Source organism: Amblyraja radiata, chromosome 16 (assembly GCF_010909765.2).
Source record: "Amblyraja radiata isolate CabotCenter1 chromosome 16, sAmbRad1.1.pri, whole genome shotgun sequence".
NCBI lineage: Eukaryota > Metazoa > Chordata > Chondrichthyes > Rajiformes > Rajidae > Amblyraja > Amblyraja radiata.
In genome coordinates, this window is record NC_045971.1 from 67,756 (window position 1) to 88,028 (window position 20,273).

At 44.6% G+C, this 20,273-nt stretch overlaps 2 protein-coding genes across 3 annotated transcripts in view; both read left to right on the forward strand.

Annotated features, from left to right (window-relative positions):
* The window catches only part of naglu (N-acetyl-alpha-glucosaminidase), a 52,917-nt gene that overhangs the window by 26,871 nt on the left and 5,773 nt on the right, over nucleotides 1–20,273 (forward strand). Inside the window, exon 7 of the mRNA XM_033034803.1 lies at nucleotides 4,835–4,843. The gene's annotated coding sequence lies outside the window, so the exon portion shown is untranslated. The remainder of the gene's footprint in view (nucleotides 1–4,834; nucleotides 4,844–20,273) is intronic.
* Nucleotides 1–20,273, forward strand: part of coasy (Coenzyme A synthase) — a 32,223-nt gene that overhangs the window by 820 nt on the left and 11,130 nt on the right. Inside the window, exons 1-5 of one of the 2 annotated variants that reach the window (XM_033034807.1) lie at nucleotides 382–403; nucleotides 1,445–2,124; nucleotides 4,283–4,497; nucleotides 5,318–5,449; nucleotides 14,316–14,505. In XM_033034807.1, coding sequence (XP_032890698.1) covers nucleotides 1,461–2,124; nucleotides 4,283–4,497; nucleotides 5,318–5,449; nucleotides 14,316–14,505 — 1,201 coding nt within the window. In that variant the 5' untranslated portion in view covers nucleotides 382–403; nucleotides 1,445–1,460. Of the gene's footprint in view, nucleotides 1–381; nucleotides 404–1,444; nucleotides 2,125–4,282; nucleotides 4,498–5,317; nucleotides 5,450–14,315; nucleotides 14,506–20,273 lie in introns of those variants that run through there. The other variant, XM_033034806.1, reaches the window with a different exon arrangement.

The following is a 20,273-nucleotide window of genomic DNA, read 5'->3' on the forward strand; positions in this document are numbered from 1 at the left end:
CAATACTCTAGATGTGGTCTCACCAGAGCCCTATACAACTGCAGAAGAACCTCTTTACTCCTATACTGAAATCCTCTTGTTATGAAGGCCAACATTCCATTAGCTTTCTTCACTGCCTGCTGTACCTGTAAGTCAACTTTCAGTGACCGGTGTACAAGGACGCCCAGGTCTCGCTGCACCTCCCCCTTACCTAACCTAACCCCATTGAGATAATAATCTGCCCCCTTGTTTTTGCCGCCAAAGTGGATATCCTCACATTGATCTATCTTGTTGGGCCGAATGGCGTGATTCTACTGCTATCACTCATGACCTTATGCCCTCCTCCTCTCCATGGATTCACCAGGACGTTGCTTGAGGGAACACGTCATGAGGAGACTGTCTTAGAGTTGTGACTAGATGGCTAGTGTGTGTTTTTCTTGAAGTAGAGGCTGAGAATGACAACGTTTTACACCTCAATCAACTGCCTTCGGTCTCCTTTGCTTCAAAGGAAGTAACTGCAGCCTATGCCATCTTTCCTCAATGCTAAACGTTTCCAGCGCTAACAAAATAGTCAAATCTCCACTTCATCTCTTGAGTAATTGAATCTCTTCTAATGTGGCAGCCAAATTTATACACAGTGCTTGAACTGTGTTGGTACAATTCTAGCGTAACCTGCTTGTTATGCGCAATCTCTTAATTTGCTTTATTGTGTGTATGTGTGTTGATTATTGTAATTGTAACTGTAATTAATTTATTTGTCATAGTCATACCAAAAAAGCAACAAGACCTACATCTACATAAAAATTAACATAAACATCCACTACAGCGCACTATGATGGAAGACAATAATCTTCTTTTCTCCCGCGGTCGGGGCAGTTAAACCATCTGCAGTCGGGGCGATTGAAGCTCCCACAGCCGGCGATCGAAGCTCCCGCGATCGGGGTGGTCGAAGCTCCTGTGGTTGGTGCTCCCAAAGTCAATCCCTGACAAAGGGATCGCAAGCTCCATGATATTAAGTTCGCAGGCTCCCGCGGTTGGAGATCCTGAAGTCGATCCCCAGCAAAGGGACCGTCAGCGCCACTATGTTAGACCGCAGTGCTGACTGAGATACGATACGGGAAAAGTTGCATCTCCGGCGAGGAAAGATGTTTTAAAAACGTTTCCCATACCCCACATAATATAAAACTAAAGATACACTAAAACATACAGTTAACAAAAGACAGAAAACAAAAGAAATAAAGGACGTGACAACGTACAGCGCCATCAAGTCTCTCTTAGACAATACAGATTAGCTACAATGTTTTGATGGTTTACATAAGTGGTCCAAAATTATTTCCACAGCTCAACAAGTAAATGGCGTTGCAAAAAAAAAAAACCTTCCATCCTTGCCAGTCATCTATGTCTCAAGAGGAATAAAAGCTTTTCAAATTGCAAAACTAACTTTTTTTTATCACTTCCCTTCCAGGTAGCAGACAGATACGATGGCGATGTTTCGGACTGGGATTCTTGTTTTAACATCTCCACTTCCCCTTATTCCATCACGTATTGCTCCAGTCCTGGCAGCAGCTGCTAAAATTGTGGAACATATTTTATATGTTCACTTACACCCTGGTTTGGGACTTGCAGGAAATCACATTCAACTTGCTCCAGCTTACATTCCAGCAAATCGGGAGGTGTCCCAAATACTGACACATCTATATGCAAAAAGTTCAAATGTTTGCGGTTACCTTGATGTCAGGGTCGTTCTTTCAAATATTAAAAATCATTGCACAACTCAACGACCATTTTCATCAGTCCAAACGCTTTCAGAACCACCGGAGGTAGTCCTAACAGACTACAGTGTCGTAGACTTAAATCAATCCAATTTAGTTATGCAATGTTTGGAAAAATATATCCTGAGCTGCTACACTTGCAAACCCAACTTGAGGGGCATGTTTTTACCATGTGGGGTTGATGATGCAGAAAATCTCTGCCCTGATATGGAGGATTCCAGTCTGCGTGAAAGTATTCCAAACTACAGTGATGTTGTATTAGGGGGCACCTTCGACCGACTCCATTGTGCTCACAAGATCCTTCTCAGTATGTCATGCCTTCTTACAAGAAAACGTTTATTAATCGGAGTGTCTGATGGCGAATTACTAAATAGTGAGTATCAAGTGCATCTACCAGTATATTTATTCGGTTTAATTCAGCCTGTTGTCAAATTGTCAAGATACACCTTATATTCTGTGAGTGATCACGATGGCAGTCAATAGACAATAGGTGCAGGAGTAGGCCATTTGGCCCTTCAAGTCATTTGAATTTGCTTTGAAAATCTATACCTCAAAGAGCTAAAAGGTCTAAAAGTAGGCTTGTTTAAGAAGTGTTGGATAGTACTGGAGCACTTTATTTAATTGTGAAATTAATTGGCTGATATTGTAATGTTGGACTAAATTTTAACATTTTTGTACTCCAACCATTCCAATCACTGAATGAATGCTGATATGTTTGCTATTTGACTTGAAGGCAAACCTTGATATGTTTCCAATTTGACTTGAAGGCAAACCTCCAGGCGATTCCAAGTGCCTCCTATTCCTGTCATTCGTTTTGAGAGATTGTGTGTTTATGAGATGCCTTTCCGAGAAACGTGTACATAGAACAGTAAGGTATAGGAATGGTTCCTTCGGTCTAAAATGTTTGGCAACCTCAATGGTGCTTTAAACTGCCTGCATGGTGTGTAATCCTTCAGTTTCCTGCCTGTTTATGTGTGTCTCTCTCACATGTCGATGAGTTCGGTCAAAGGACCTGTTTCCTTACTGTTTGATTTTGTAAGCCTGATTTATGTATTCTGTCCTCATAGGACACAACCCTACAATTTTCCCTCCCTCTGCCATCCCCCATGCCATTTTAGTAATCAATCTGGTGAATATTTATAGCACTGCCGCAATGGCAACTATATTGTTTCTTGGGTAGGGAGACTGTACCTGTGTGCAATTTTCTAAATATGTCCTGCTTTGTTGAGATACGATGTGTTAACTCTTGAAAAATAATGGAAATTTGAAGATAAATCACAGAATGCTGAGAATACGCATCTGTTTGGGCAGCAAAACCTTTTGTGCCACCAGACTGCCCATTCCACAATCCTATCAACATCAATTTTAATTGTACTTTTCTTTCCCCACCCTGTACCCAATAGATTACCAGACTTCTAAGCTCTCTGCTATCCTCAGATTTCAAAATTATACCCTTCATACCTTCTCCTGTTCGGTATTCAGTAGGTTTTATTCCATCGGCGTCAATTGGTCTGGGACTTCCACAAACATTTTTTGAAACTGTTTCATAAAACATTACTTCATTCTAGCTAACTAGCCAACCAAAATACTCAGTTTAATGAAGCTAAGTTTACTGGCTTTCCAATGTTAATTAAGACCTCCATACTTTTCAGTGTGTTTGAAAACATCGCTATCACGGCGGTTAAAAGAAGATAGACACAAAATGCTGAAGTAACTCAGGCAGCATCTCTGGATAGAAGGAATGGGTGATGTTTCGGGTCGAGACCCTGGAGACTGAACTTCAAGGGAGAGGGAGTAACAGAGATAAAATGTAAGAGATCAAAAGAGATGAAGATCAAGGAAAATGTAGAATAGATCGTTGTTAGCTAGGAGAAGCTGACAACAAAGCAAACAAATAAAATGTAATCAGGGACCGAGAACTGGGGTGGGGGAGGGATGGAGAGAGGGAAAGCAAGAGTTACTTGAAGCTTGAATTCACACTGCTGGGATGCAAGCTGCCCAAGCGAAATATGAGGTGCTGTTCCTCAAATTTGCACTGGGCCTCACTCTGACAATGGAGGAGGCCCAGGATAGAAACATCAGTGTGGGAATGGGAGGGGGAAGTTAAATTGTTTAACAACCGGGAGATCAGGTAGGTTTAGGTGGACTGAGCAGAGGTGTTCAGCGAAACGATCACCGAGCCTGCGCTTGGTCTCGCCGATATATCGGAGTCATAGAAACATAGAAAAATAGGTGCAGGAGCAAGCCATTCGGCCTTTCGAGCCAGCACCGCCATTCAATATGATCATGGCTGATCATCTATAATCGGCACCCCATTGCTGCTTTTTCCCCATATTCTTTGATTCCCTTGGCCCTAAGAGCTAAATCTCTCTTGAAAACATCCAGTGAATTGGCCTCCCCTGACTCTCAGACTGAAGAAATGTCTCAACCCATAACGTCACCCGTTCCTTCTATCCAGAGATCCTGCCTATCCTGCTGAGTTACTCCAGCCTTTAGTGTCTATGTTTAACAAAATGTTATGTTCATTGCAGATAAAGTACTGAAGGAGTTGATTGAACCGTACCAAGATCGTGTGAAGAAGGTTAGGGAGTTCCTTTTGGATGTGAATCCTGCTGTACAATACGAGCTTGTTTCTCTGAGAGAACGCTATGGACCATCTATTACTGACTCGAAACTGAAGTGTATTGTTGTTAGTGATGAAACCCAAAAGGGTGGAGAAGCAGTGAACCGGAAGCGACAAGAAAATGTACGTAGACAACAAAGGACATTTCTAAAACACAGAACAACAATTTAAAATGTTTTAACTTTTGTAAAATGTCCTAAAGGTCTTTGGTTACACCAATCTTTGTTAAAGTTACATGACCATATTAACACACAGCCAAAGATGCATCACAATACCACAGAAGTTATTTTGTTATGAAAAGTGGAGAAATTGTATTCCGTCCTTTCAGAATGTGTGAGGGACTCTGAGCATGTGTCTGTGGCGGGGGGACGCGTGAGAGGGACGCGTGAGAGGCACTCATTGGGTGAGTGTGTGAAGGGTGAGCGTGTAAGGCTCTGGGTGAGAGTGTGATTCTTTTTCACAGAGAGTTGTGAGTCTGGAATTCTCTGATTCAGAGGGTGGTGGAGGCCGGTTCTCTGGATACTTTCAAGAGGGAGCTAGGTCAAACTCTTAAAGATAGTGGAGTCAGGGAATATGGGAAGAAGGCAGGAATGTGGTACTGATTGGAGATGATCAGCCATGATCACATTGAATGGCGGTGTCGGCTCGAAGGGCCGCATGGCCTACTCCTGCACCAATTGTTTATTGTGATGGGTGAGTGTGTAAGGCTCTGTGTGGGTGAGTGTGAGGCGTGCTCTTTGGGTGGGTCTTAGTAATTGCCATGTCTCTAACAGCAGCAGATTCATAACTTCTACCACTTAAATAAACAAGGGCAGCAGGCCCAAGCCTTTCGTGCTTTATTGCTATTTGCTGATATCCTTCCCATTGTAGTAACATTGCTGCTTCCTGTACTTCAGATCTGTTCTCTGTATGGTTAAAAAATCTAATCGCTTTGTTTTTTCAGGATCTACAAGAGTTGGTATTGCATAAGATCAGTCTGATTAAAGATGTCCATCACACACACAATGAGGAAGAAAAAATCAGTTCATCCACACTCAGAAAGCGACTGTTAGGATCTTTGCTTATACCTCCCAAAGTAAGTGCCACTACAGTCTTTCAGGACAACATCACAGAGTCTATTGGTGCTGAGATTAGTACTGATGCTGTATTTGTTGCTGCTGGGTTGTATTGGTACGGTGCCATCTGTTATAGGAAATATATTGTCAAGTTTGAAAGGGTTCAGTGAAGATTTACGAGGATGTTGCCAGGTCTAGAGGATGTGAACGATAGGGAGGTTGAGTAGGCAGGGTCTCTATCCTTGGACTGCAGGAGGATGAGGGATGATCTTATAGAGGTGTACAAAATCATGAGAGTAATGGATCGGGTAGATGCACAGAGTCTCTTGCCCAGAGTAAGGGAATCGAGGAACAGAGAACATAGGTTCAAGGTGGGGAAAACATTTAATAGGAATCTGAGGGGTAACTTTTTCACAAGGTGGGTGTATGGAACAAGCTGCCAGATAGAAACATAGAAAATAGGTGCAGGAGTAGGCCATTCGGCCCTTCGAGCCTGCACAGCCATTCAATATGATCATGGCTGATCATCCAACTCAGTATCCTGTACCTGCCTTCTCTCCATACCCCCTGATCCCTTTAGCCACAAGGGCCACATCTAACTCCTTCTTAAATATAGCCAATGAACTGGCCTCAACTACCTTATGTGGCAGAGAATTCCACAGATTCACCACTCTCTCTGTAAAAAATGTTTTTCGCATCTTGGTCCCAAAAGACTTCCCCATTATCCTTAAACTGTGACCCCTTGTTGATGAGGTGTTGAGGCTGAGACTATCCAAACATTTAAGAGACAGTTAGAAAATAGGTGCAGGAATAGGCCATTTGGCCCCTCGAGCCAGCACCGCCATTCAATATGATCATGGGTGATCATCCAGAATCGGTACCCCGTTCCTGCTTTTTCCCTATATCCCCTGATTCCGTTAGCCCTAAGAGCTAAATCTAACTCTCTTGAAAACGAGAAAATAGGATTAGCTTAGATGGGACATCTTAGTTGGCATAGAAGAGTTGGGCTGAAGGGCTTGTTTCCATACTCTGACTTTAAAACTTCTCACCATTATTTATTTCCATCAAGAATATTGCTTGATAAAGTCCTGTCTTTCTTGTTGTCCCTATTATCTCTCAGGTTTCCAACTGACATACCTAACAGAGACTGTAAAGCAAGGTTTAACACAAATTAATCTTCATTAGCACTCAAATTACTTAAACATACATAAAACTAACCTCAACTTCCACAGATGCTTTGTAGGAAGTATCCTATCGGGATACAACAAAGATTAGTTTGGGAACAGCTCTACCCAAGACTGTAACAAATTGCAGAAAGTTGTAATTTCTACATACTCAATAAAGAAAAATCTCCAAACACCTGTCCAACAGATCAGAAACGCTCTTCAGGAGTCGGGTGTGGATTTGTCAATGACCACTGTGCAGAAGACATCATGAACAGAAATACAGAGGCTAAACTGCAAGATGCAAACCACTGGTAAGCTGCAAAGATAGGATGGCCAGGTTACAGTTTGCCAAGTACTTGAAAGAGCAACCACAGCCTGGAAAAAAAAGGCTTGTGGACAGATGAGACGAAGATTAGCATATCAGAGTGATGGCAAGAGCAAAGTATGGAGGAGAGAAGGAACTGCCCAAGATCCAAAGCGTACCACCTCATCTGTGAAACATGGTGGTGGGATTGTTGTGGCCTGGGCATGTATGGCTGCAGAAGGTACTGGCTCACTTATCTTCATTGATGATACAACTGCTGATGGTAGTAGCATAATGAATTCTGAAGTGTATAGACACATCCTATCTGCTCAAGTTCAAACAAATGCCTCAAAACTCATTGGCCGGCGGTTCATTCTACAGCAAAACAATGATCCCAAACATACTGCTAAAGCATCAAAGGAGTTTTTCAAAGCTAAAAAATGGTAAATTCTCGAGTGGCCAAGTCAATCACCTGATCTAAACCCAATTGACCATGCCTTTTATATGCTGAAGAGAAAACTGAAGGGCACTAGCCCCTGAAGCACCGGGCTAGTCCCCTTCTAAACTCATTTAGGACCAATGAGTTTTGAAGCATTTGTTTGAACGTGCAGATAGGATATGTCTATACACTTCAGAATTCATTATGCTGCTACCATCCGCAATTGTATCATCAATGATGATAAGTGAGCCAATATGTTCAGTAGCCATACATGTCCAGGCCATAACACCCCCACCACTGTTTCACAGATGAGATGGTATGCTTTGGATCTTGGGCAGTTCCTTTTCTCCTCCATACTTTGCTCTTGCCATCACTCTGATATAAGTTAATCTTCGTCTCATCTGTCCACAAGACCTATTTTTCCAGAACTGTGGTTGCTCTTTTAAGTACTACTTGGCAAACTAACCTGGCCATCCTATTTTTACAGCTAACCAGTGGTTTGTATCTTGCAATGTAGCCTATGTATTTTTTTCATGAAGTCTTCTGCAGACAGTGGTCATTGACAAATCCACACCTGACTCCTGTAGAGTGTTTCTCACCTGTCGGACAGGTGTTTGGGGATTTTTCTTTATTATAGAGAGAAATCTGCAAGGTGACATGGATAGGCTGGGTGAGTGGGCAAATGTTTGGCAGATGCAGTATAATGTGGATAAATGTGAGGTTATCCATTTTGGTGGCAAAAACAGGAAAGCAGACTATTATCTAAATGGTGGCCGACTAGGAAAAGGGGAGATGCAACGAGACCTGGGTGTCGTGGTACACCAGTCATTGAAAGTGGGCATGCAGGTGCAGCAGGCAGTGAAGAAAGCGAATGGTATGTTAGCTTTCATAGCAAAAGGATTTGAGTATAGGAGCAGGGAGGTTCTACTGCAGTTGTACAGGGTCTTGGTGAGACCACACCTGGAGTATTGCGTACAGTTTTGGTCTCCAAATCTGAGGAAGGACATTATTGCCATAGAGGGAGTGCAGAGAAGGTTCACCAGACTGATTCCTGGGATGTCAGGACTGTCTTATGAAGAAAGACTGGATAGACTTGGTTTATACTCTCTAGAATTTAGGAGATTGAGAGGGGATCTTATAGAAACTTACAAAATTTTTAAGGGGTTGGACAGGCTAGATGCAGGAAGATTGCTCCCGATGTTGGGGAAGTCCAGGACAAGGGGTCACAGCTTAAGGATAAGGGGGAAATCCTTTAAAACCGAGATGAGAAGAACTTTTTTCACACAGAGAGTGGTGAATCTCTGGAACTCCCTGCCACAGAGGGTAGTCGAGGCCAGTTCATTGGCTATATTTAAGAGGGAGTTAGATGTGGCCCTTGTGGCTAAGGGGATCAGAGGGTATGGAGAGAAGGCAGGTACGGGATACTGAGTTGGATGATCAGCCATGATCATATTGAATGGCGGTGCAGGCTCGAAGGGCCGAATGGCCTACTCCTGCACCTAATTTCTATGTTTCTATGTTTCTATCACCTGTGGAGGTCTTCCTAGGCCTGTCAGTCGCTTTGCGATTAGTAAGCTAATCAGTGCTCTCTTTCTTCTTAATGATGTTCCAAACAGTTGATTTTGGTAAGTTTATGGTTTGGCTGATGTCTCTAACAGTTTTATTCTTGTTTCTCAGTCTCATAATGGCTTCTTTGACTTTCATTGGCACATCTTCGGTACTCATGTTGATAAACAGCAATACAAGTTTCCAAAGGTGATGGAAAGACTGGAGGAAAGGCTCGGTGCTGAGAGCTCTCTTATACCTGCATTAATGAGGCATTTAAACACATCTGAACAATTACAAACACTCGTAAAGCCATGTTTCCCAAACATTATGGTGCCCTGAAATGGGGGGACCATGTATAAGCACAGCTGTAATTTCTACATGGTGAAACCAAAATGTATAAAAATGGCCTTTATTAAAATCTGTCAATGTGCACTTTAACCACATGTGATTTTTTTCTATTACAAATCTCAAATTGTGGAGTACAAAGGCAAATAAATAAATCATAGGTCTTTTCCCCAAACATTATGGAGGGCACTGTATCTCCAACACTTTCCTATCAATGTCTCTGCCCAAATATGTTTTAAATGTTGTTATAGTACCTGCTTAAACAACCACCTCGGGCAGCTCATTCCATATACCCACCTGTGTTTAAAAAGTTGCCCCTGAGGTTCCTATTCAATCTTTTCTCCCTCATCTTAAAACTATGTCCTCTGGTTTTTGATTCCCCTACTCTGGGTGAAAGGCTCTGTGCATTCATCATATCTATTCCCCTCATATTCTTATATACCTTTACAAAATCATCTTTCAGCCTCCTTCGCTCTCAGGAATAAAATCTGAGCCTACCCAGCCTTTCCCTACAGCTCAATCGCAGCAACATCCTCATAAATCTTCTCTGCACTCTTTCCAGCATAAAGACATTCTTCCTTTATGGAGGAGGGTGACCAAAACTAAACACTCCAAATGCAGGCTCACCAATGTCTTGTACAAGTTCAGTTTAATTTATTGTCACGTGTACCGAGATACAGTGAAAAGCTTTTTGTTGCGTGCTAACCAGTTAGTAGATAGTGAGAACACTGATGTGCCTTCCTGAGCCACCATTCGCCGTGATGGTATTTCAGTCACAGTCACAGAGGCCGACAGAAGAAGATCCTTCAGAGGGGTGAACCCTCAGAAAGCGCCTGGTCCTGATGGTATACCTGGTAGTGTTCTAAAAGCCTGTGCAGACCAACTGGCTGGAGTTTTTACGGACATTTTCAACCTCTCACTTCTGAGGTCTGAGGTTCCCACCTGCTTTAAAAGGGCATCAATACTGCCGGTGCCCAAGAAGAGCAAGGTGACGTGCCTGAACGACCATCGACCAGTGGCACTAATTTCTGTGGTGATGAAGTGCTTTGAGAGGTTGATTATGAAGCATATCAACTCCTACTTCGACAAGAACCTCGACCCACTGCAGTTCGCTTACCGCCACAACAGGTCAACGGTGGATGCAATCTCACTGGCTCTCTACTCTACTCTGGACAACAAAATCTCATATGTCAGGTTGTTATTCATAGACTACAGCTCAGCATTTAATTCCATCATCCCCTCCAAGCCCGTTTCTAAGCTCACGGATATGGGTCTCTGCGCATCCCTCTGCAATTGGATCCTCGACTTCCTCATCCACAGACCACAGTCTGCCCGTATTGGTGGAAATGTCTCATTCTCGATAACAATCAGCACGGGAGCACCTCAAGGCTGCGTGCTCAGCCCCCTGCTGTACTCACTCTATACTCATGACTATGTAGCCGGACATAGCGCAAACTCCATCATCAAGTTCGCCTACGACACCACTGTTGTGGGACGAATCACTGATGGCGATGAGTCAGAGTAGAGAAGTGAGATCGACCGATTGACCAAATGGTGCCAACACAACAACCTGGCTCTCAACACCAGCAAAACCAAGGAACTGATTGTGACCTTTGGAAGGGGTAGGATGGGGTCCCACAATCCCGTTTATATCAATGGGACGATGGTGGAAAGGGTCAAGAACTTCAGATTTCTGGGTGTGCATATTTCCGAAGATCTTTCCTAGTCCCAGCACACTGATGCAGTTATAAAGAAGGCACTTCATCACCTCTACTCCCTGAGAAGATTACGGAGAGTTAGTATTTCAAGGAGGACTCTCTCGAACTTCTACAGGTGCACAGTAGAGAGCATGCTGACTGGTTGCATCGTGGTTTGGTTCGGCAACGTGAATGTCCAGGAGCGGAAAATAATGCGGAAAGTTATGACCACTGCCCAATCCATCATCGGCTCTGACCTCCCCACCATCGAAGGATCTATCACAGTCACTGCCTCAAAAAGGGCAGCCAGCATCATCAAAGACCCACACCATCCTGGCCACACGCTCATCTCTCCGTTGCCATTGGGAAGAAGGTACAGGAGCTTGAAATATGGAACATCCAGGTTCAAGAACAGCTTCTTCCCAACGGCCATCAGGCTATTAAACACGACATCAAACAAGCTCTGAACAATCACAGTCTATTGCACTTTATCTGTTTATTTATTGTGTACATATATGGTCTATGGTATATAGGCACACTGAACTTTTAACTCCTGTTCTGTATTATGTTTACATATTTTGTTGTGCTGCAGCAAGCAAGAATTTCATTGTCCTTTCTGGGACACATGACAATAAAACACTCTTGACTTGACTCTTGAAAGATATTACATGATTACAATCGACCCATTTACAGTGTATAGATCAGGGGTTCTCAACCAGGGGGGAATTCCCCCCAGGGGGGGATTTCAGGTTTTCAGGGGGGGGAATTGGGACCACAGATTAGCAAACTCAAACTGTTAGAATGTTGATCTTTTTATTGCCTTTGAGGCAGACAATCTTGGAAAGGAGGGGGGGAATGACATTCTGACATATGGTGAAAGGGGTGCATGGGGCAAAAAAGGTTGAGAACCACTGGTATAGATACATGATAAGGGAATAGCATTTAGTGCATGGTAAAGCCAGCAAATTCTGATCGAGGATAGTCCAAGGGTCATCAAAGAGGTAGATGGTAGTACAACACTGCTCTGGTTGCAGTAGGATGATTCAGTTGCCTGATTACAGCTGGGAGGAAACTGTTCCCGAATCTGGTGGTGTGCGTTTTCACACTTCGATACCTTTTGCCTGATGAGAGAGAGGAGAAGATAGAATGGTCAGTGTGCGACTCGTCCTTGATTATGCTGCTGGCATTATCGAGGCAGCATGAGGTATAAATGGAGTCTATAGAAAGGAGGTTACTTACTAATCACCCGGTAGGCGGCGCGGCTCTTGCCAGCAGCGGCCTCTGCAGTCCGTCTGCGTTTTTATTATTTTATGTCTATGTTTTAATGTAGTTTTTGTTATTTTTGTTGGGGCATGTGTGTGGGGGGGTGGGGGTGGTGTGGGGGGGAGGGGGAAACTTTTAAATCTCTCCCTGCACGGGAGACCCGACATTTTCTTTGTCGGGTCTCCGTTGTAGTTGGGGCTGCAACGAGGAGCGGCCTCCAACAGGAAGACCGGGGACTCCAGTGCCGAACTCACCTCACCGTCGCGGAGCTGGCCGAGTCCAGAGCGGGTGGAGCTGTGGTGGACGCTGCTGCGGCCCGACCCCCGGAGTTTCGGTGGCTGCAACTGCGGGTTTGGCGGACGGCACCGGGAGCCCGCGGGTCCCTGGAGGGAGACCGCTTTTCGGGGCTTCCGCAACGGCGACTTCTCCCGCCCGAGTTGCGGGGTTGAAGAGCTCCTGGAGCGGGGCCTTACAGCACCGCCCCGCGCGGCTTGGAATGGCGGCGGGCTGCGAGCGCGCACCGGGGGCTCTAACACCAAGACCCGGTGCGCGAACTTGCATTACCCGGCATGGTTTAATGGCCACGGGACAATTCGCCATCGCCCGCCGGGGGCTTTGACTTTGACTCTGACATGGGGGGGAGAGTGCAGTGGAGAGATAAGTTTTTTGGCCTTCCATCACAGCAATGTGATGGATGTTTATGTAAAATATGTTGTGTCTTGGGTCTATTTGTTGTAATGTATGGCTGCAGAAACGGCATTTCGTTTGGACCTCACGGGGTCCAAATGACAATAAATTGAATTGTATTGTATTGTATTGTATTGTAATCATGCCTTTACATTCTCATTTAACCTGTTGATATAAAGCATACACAGCAATAGGCCCAGCACCGATCCCTGAGGTACACAGCAATAGGCCCCCAGTCTGGAAAAACAACCTTCCACCACCACCCTCTGCTTCCTTCCATGTAGCCGATTCTCTATCCAATCAGTTAGCTCTCCCTGGATCCCATGCGATGTAATCTTTCAGATCATACGACCATGTGGAATCTTATCAAATGCTTTGCTGAAATCTATATAGATAATGTCTATGCCTTTTCCCTCATCAACCTTTTTGGTCACTTCTTAGAAAATCAGATTCTTAAGATACAATCTCCCACGTTCAAACGATGCTGACCATCCCTAATCAGTCACTGCCTATACAAATGCATATATCTTTTGGGTTTATTATTAATGTTTTATGTGTCATTCCTAACTCACTATATGTCATGTTGTCACTTGTGAGTGGAGCACCAAGGCAAATTCTTTGTATGTGAATACTTGGCCAATAAACTTATTGATTCATTCATCTTATCCCTCAGAATCCTCTCCAGTAACTTGCCTACCACAGATGTAAGGCTCACTGACCTATAGTTCCCAGGCTTTTCGCCACAGCCCTTACTTAATAGATGCCCTCCAGTCTTCCGGCACCTATCCCATATCTAATGATGATTCATATATCCTTGCTAGGACACCCGCTATTTCTTCTCTAGCTTCCTACAGTGTCCAAGGATATATATGATCAGGCCAGGGAGATTTATCTACCTTTGTACACCTTGGGACGTGCAGCACCTCCTTGGCGTAAGGATGACTGTCCTCATGACATCTCCATTAACAATCCCAAGTTCCCCAGTCCTTATGAATGAAGACAGAGGAGAAATGCTTATTGAGGATCTGGCCCATCTCCTGCGGCTCCACAAGATGACCCTTTTGGTTTCTGAGCGGCCCTAATCTCTAGATAGCCCCTCTCCCTTGATGTACTTAGAAAATCTCTTTGGCTTTTCCTTCATGTCATCTTCCAAGCTACCTCCTGTCGCCTTTTTGCCCTCATTATTTCCTTGTGGCCAATGTCCTTAAGTATGCCATCACTTTTTTAAGTGTGTGAGCATCATATATATTTTCTAACGTTGAGCAAAGGAGGAAGAGCATTTTTCTCCTCCATCCAACACATAAATTTGCTGCTGATATCAGATATCAATGTTGAGTCTGAAATTAAGGGGATGACAAAATTATAAAATACTTTTGAAATGTTGATACATAAATGAATTTAGTTTAAATATTTATTTGCATCCTCATATGTTTTCAGGATTATCCCAGAATGCCATCAATTCCCTATGTGATTGGACTGACTGGGTGCATGGGGAGTGGAAAGACATCGGTTGTGCAGCACCTCCAGAGGATGGGAGCAACTACCATCAATGCTGATGCCGTGTGTCATGAGTCATACAAACCAGGCAAACCTGCTCATCAGAAGATTATCCAGGAATTTGGGCAAGGTATATTTAAGTGTGAATCATTTACCACTTGCTCACACAATGCAAAATATGAAACTTAACCGCTCTAAGGCATTCATTATTGTGAACCATTCATTATGCATTTTAACAGGTGTTGTGGCCCTTGATAATCCCACATTCCATAAAGTTTCTTACAAGTAGTAGGAGTGTTACTATTCATTACTATTCCACTATTCTTCTACTTTTACGTTCAAACCCAGCATTCCCATACAACTAATTGCACGAATCAGGGATTGTCAGCAAGCTGTGTTTCCAATAGAGTGAAGTGTGAGGTTCATAAGTTAGAGGAGAAGTATTAGGCCATTCGGCCCATCAAGTCTACTCTCATTGAGTCAAGAGTGTTTTATTGTCAAACTGGACTAAGTGGGACCCGTTGGGTCCCAGTCACACAGGAGGCCTGGTTCCCCAAACATATTCCCCAAAGCAATATTCCACCACTCACCCATAGCCCCTAACTGCACATAATGTATCTGCCATGCATCTTCCCACTCACCCAACCTATCTGTCACCCTGCGGCCTCAGAGTATCCTCCTCGCAGCTCACACTGCCACCCAGCTTTGTGTCATCTGCAAACTTGGAGATGTTACATTTAATTACCTTGTCTATCGTTTATATTTATCGTAAATAACTGGAGTCTCAGCACTGAGCCTTGCAGCATCCCACTAGTCACTGCCTCCAATTCTGAAAAGGACCCGTTAATTCGTACTCTTTGCTTCCTGTCTGCCAACCAGTTCCCTGTCCATGTCAATACCCTACCCCCAATACCATGTGCTCTCATTTTGCACACTAATCTCTTATATAGTTGCTACCTTTCTTATCATATACTTTTTCAAAATTATTTTTTTCAATGTTTAATTCAGTAATATGGTCGCAGAGATGCAGAAGGTCCTGATGCATATGAAGATAAACAAATCACCTGGGTCTGATCAGATATATCCGAGGACGCTGTGGGAAGCTAGAGGAAATTGCAGGAGCCCTCGCTGAGATCTATGAGTCGGCATTAAATACAGGCGTGGTGCAGGAAGACTGGAGGGAGGCAAATGTTGTGCTTCTATTCATGAAGGGCTGCAGGGAAAAGGCTGGGAACTACAGGTCAGTGAGCATAACATCTGTGGTCAGAAAGTTACTAGAGTGTATTCTGAGCGATAGGATATCAATGTACTTAGATGGACAAGGATTAAGGATAGTCAACATGGTTTTGTATGTGGGAGGTCGTATCTCATGAATCTGAGTTTTTTGAGGATGTGACCAAAAGGTTGATGAGGACAGAGCCGCAGATGTTGTACACATGGACTTCAGCAAGGTATTCGACAAGATTCTGCATGGTAGGCTGCTCAGGAAGATTAGAACCTATGGGATTCAGGAGCGATAGCTGAACGGATAAAAAAATTGGCTTCATGGAAGGAAGCAGAGGGTGATGGTGAAAGGTTGCTTTTCAGACTGGAGACCTGCGACTAGTGGTGTGTCTCAGGGTTTGGTGCTGTGAAGTGTTGCATTTTGGGAGCACTAACATGGGCAGAACCTACACATTGAATGGTAGGGCTCTGGGGAGTATTGTGGAGCAGGGGGATCTAGGAGTACAGGTACATAGTTCATTGAAAAGTGGCATCACGGGTAGATAGGGTGATCAAAAAGGCTTCATTAGTCAGAGCACTGAATATAGAAGTTGGGAGGTCAGGTCGCAGTTGTATAAGACGTTGCTGAGTATTGTGTTCAATTCTGGGCACCATGTTATAGGAAAGATGTCAAGTTGGAAAGGGTGCAGAGAAGATTCATGAGGATGTTGCCAGGACCCGAGGACCTGAACTATAGGAAGAGGTTGAGCAGGCTGGGACTATTCCTTGGAGCACAGGATGATTAGAGGGTGATCTTATCGAGGTTTATAGGATCATTTTAGGAATAGATCAAGCAGATGCACAGAGTCTCTTGCCACGAGTAGGGGAATCAAGAACCAGTCGACATAGGTTTAAGGTGAGGGGGGAAAGATTTGATCGGAAGCTGGGGGGGTAACATTTTCACACACAGGGTGGTGGGTGTATGGAATGAACTGCCGGAGGAGGAAGTTAAGGCAGGGACTATCGCAACATTTAAGAAATATTTGGACATTTACATGGATGGAACAGGTTTAGAGGGTTATGGGCAGGCAGGTGAGACGTGTAGATGGGACATGTTGGTCGGTGTGGGCAAGTTGTTCCAAATGATTCCACGCTGTAAGACTCTCTGTCTCTATTTAGAAGTATAGAATATAATACACATCACCTACTTGTCACTTAAATGCCCTCTTGATTTTGATTACCCCATCCATGGGGCAAATATTTTGACACTCTACCCCATCAATGCGTCTGGTAATTTAACAAATCATTATCAAATCACTCTGCTGTCGCCTTTGCTCTAGATAATCCAATCCAGGCAATATCCTGGAGAATGTCCTCTGCATATTCTTCAGCGCAATCATATCCTTCCTATAGTACATGAACACAACTACGCACAATACCCAAAGTGCAGTCTAATAGTTGCAGCCGCCTAGGAGCTGCACAGAAACCCCCTACCCAAAGCCGACCTTCTGTCACACCCAACCAGGTTGCATCCCAGCTACTGAATATTGCAAAAGCATCCCAAGACAAGTCCACCAGAAGAGCTGTCGCAACAGAGGACACTTCGACGAACACCTGGAAAGGAAAGAAACCCTGAGCCCTTCGAGGTGGCTGAACTGGAGAAGGTCCTGCAGGGCCTGAAATGTGGAAAGGCAGCAGGTTATGATAACATCTCTCCAGAGTTCATGAAACACCTGGGCCCCCGAGCTCTAACCTGGCTGACCCAACTCTACACTAGGGCCATACAGACTAACTCCATCCCAAAGATATGACGGACAGCAAAAGTCATTGCTATACCAAAACCTGACAAAGACAAAAAACTACCAGCAAGCTACCGCCCAATCTCTCTACTCTGCGTCCCTCTCAAAATCTTAGAACGCCTTATACTACAACGTATATCTCCAGGAGTAGAAGAGATTCTCAGTGTGGATCAGGCAGGTTTCCGCAAGGACCGCAGCACAGGAGAACAAGTTCTGGCCCTAACCACCTGCATTGAAAACGGCTTCGAGAACAAACTGAAGACCGGGGCAGTGTTCCTTGATCTCACCGCAGCCTATGACACTGTGTGGCACAAAGGCCTCCACCTAAAACTCACCAAAGCACTCCCTGCCTGGGCATCAGAAACCATCAAATCTCTGCTCTCCAACCGCAGGTTCAGAGTTCACCTTGGACAGAACAAGAGTGCATGGAGAACGCAGAAGAATGTGCTCCCGCAAGGGTCAGTTTTAGCCCCAACCTTGTTCAACCTTTACACAAATGACCTACCCACCACCAAATCCCGCAAATTCATCTATGCAGATGACATCTGTTTGGCCTTCCAAGCACCAGATTTTGGTACATTGGAACAGGTGCTCAATGAAGACCTTGCTAAACTGGACGAGTACTGCAAAATCTGGCGCCTAAAACCAAGCCCAGCAAAAACGGTCTCCAGTGTGTTCCACCTCCATAATGCAGAAGCCACAAGAGAACCAAACATCTATCTGAGCAGGACCAAACTGAAGTATGCCCCCACTCCAACCTACCTCAGAGTGACCTTTGACAGGACCCTATCCTTCAAGGAACATCTTAAAAGAACAGCAGCTAAGGTGAAGTCCAGAAACAATCTCCTCAGTAAGCTTGCTGGCTCAAAGTGGGGGGCAGCAGCCCCCACACTGCGCATTTCAGCACTAGCCCTTGCATTTTCTTCAGCCGAATATTGTGCCCCTGTTTGGTCCAGGTCATCCCACACACACCATGTGGACACCCAATTGAACTCAACAATGAGGATCATCACAGGAACAATCCGCTCAACACCACTCCCCTGGCTCCCTGTCCTATCCAACATAGCCCCTCCACACATCCGGCGAGTAGTCCTCACTCAAAGGATGCTCCAAAAGACCAAAAACTCCCCTCACCTGCCAATTCACATGGACATCTTCAACCCACCCACTGCTCGACTTCCATCTAGACGACCAATTTGGAAGAACCCACCACCAGCTGATTTCACCATCCAATCAGCTTGTAAAAGGGAATGGGAGTCCAAGGACGTCCTAAATAAACATCTGGTGTCAGACCCCACCCTACCGGTCCCTGGCACCAATCTCCCAAGGAAGCAGTGGACGACGCTGAATAGATTCAGGACTGGACATGGCCCCTGCTTGGCCAGCCTTCACAAATGGGGCAGCAGCCCAACCCCACGGTGTGCCTGTGGAGAGCAGCAAACAATGCAACACATCATTGAAGCATGCCCTCAACAAAGACTCAAAGGAGGACTTGTCACCCTTCATACAGCAGATCAAGAGGCAACTGCTTGGCTAAAGGACTTTGCATTCGCTAAATAAATAAATAGTTGCAGCTTTTATATTCTAACCATCAACTATGAATGAAACCTTTTACGTTCTTTGCCAAAATTGACAAAATGGGTTGTAAATATTACCTAAGGTCACCACAGGATCCCGATCATCTTGGAAAATAGGCATGGTGGAATTTAGCTCAGACAAGTAGAAAGTGAATTGTTTTTGAAGTTAAAACATGACAGGAAAAACAGTACCCTGGTGTGTGAAAATGGGCTCTTCGGCCCAACCAGTGCATGCGACCAGCGATCACCCATACACTAGTTCTATCTTATACACGGGACAATTTACAGAAGCTTACAAACCTGGAATGTGGGAGAAAACCAGAGCACCTGGAGAAAGCCCATGGGGTCACAGGGAGAACGTAAAATGTACCATCTCCACACAGACAGCACCTGTAGTCAGGATGGAACCCGGGTCTCTGGCGCTGTAAGGATGCAACTCTACTACTTGCGCCACTTTGTAGGATCCTTGCCAGCATGGGTGTACAGATGGATCTTGGGATCCAAGTCAATGGTTCCCTTATTGTGGAAACAGAAGTGGGTAGAGCAGTAAAGAATGCATATAGCATACTTGCCTTCATGCAGGTTTTCCTGAGTGTAATTATCTCCTTCAGCTGCCTCCTCATTCTGCTTCTTCTTGCGTATGGAGTGCACAGCCTAAAGTTGTAGGACAACTTGTTCTATTTGATCTTATTTGATTGTGCACGCCAGGTTGATTGCATTCATCGAAACAGGGCGGACCACATGAAGGTTGCAATCTCCCCCCACCTCATTCTGCTGGTGGTGTTGCTCAGGACCAGAGGACATCCATTGCATTCTCTCTTTCCTAGCCTTGCACTTGAATCAGAATCAGAATCAAAATCACACTTTATTCGCCAAGTATGTTTAGCAACATACGAGGAATTGAATTGAATACATTTATTAGCCAAGTATGTATACATAAAAGGAATTTGCCTTGGTGCTTTGCTCGCAAGTGACAACATCATATACAGGAGACAATTAAAAATAAAATATTATAATTTAAACATGTGAAGAATTAAATAAAATACCAAAGCACAAGGAGGCTACAGAGTAGAGCTACTGCTCGTGGAAAAAAATCTGTTTTTATGTCGGGCTGTGGCGGCTTTGACAGTCCGGAGTCGCCTTCCAGAGGGAAGTGATTCAAAGAGTTTGTGGCCAGGGTGAGAGGGGTCAGAGATGGTCTTACCTGCTCTCTTCCTGGCCCTTGCAGTGTACAGTTCATCGATGGGGGGAAGGTTGCAGCCAATAGCCTTCTCAGCTGATCGACTGCAGCCTCTGGATGTCATGCTTGGTGGCTGAAC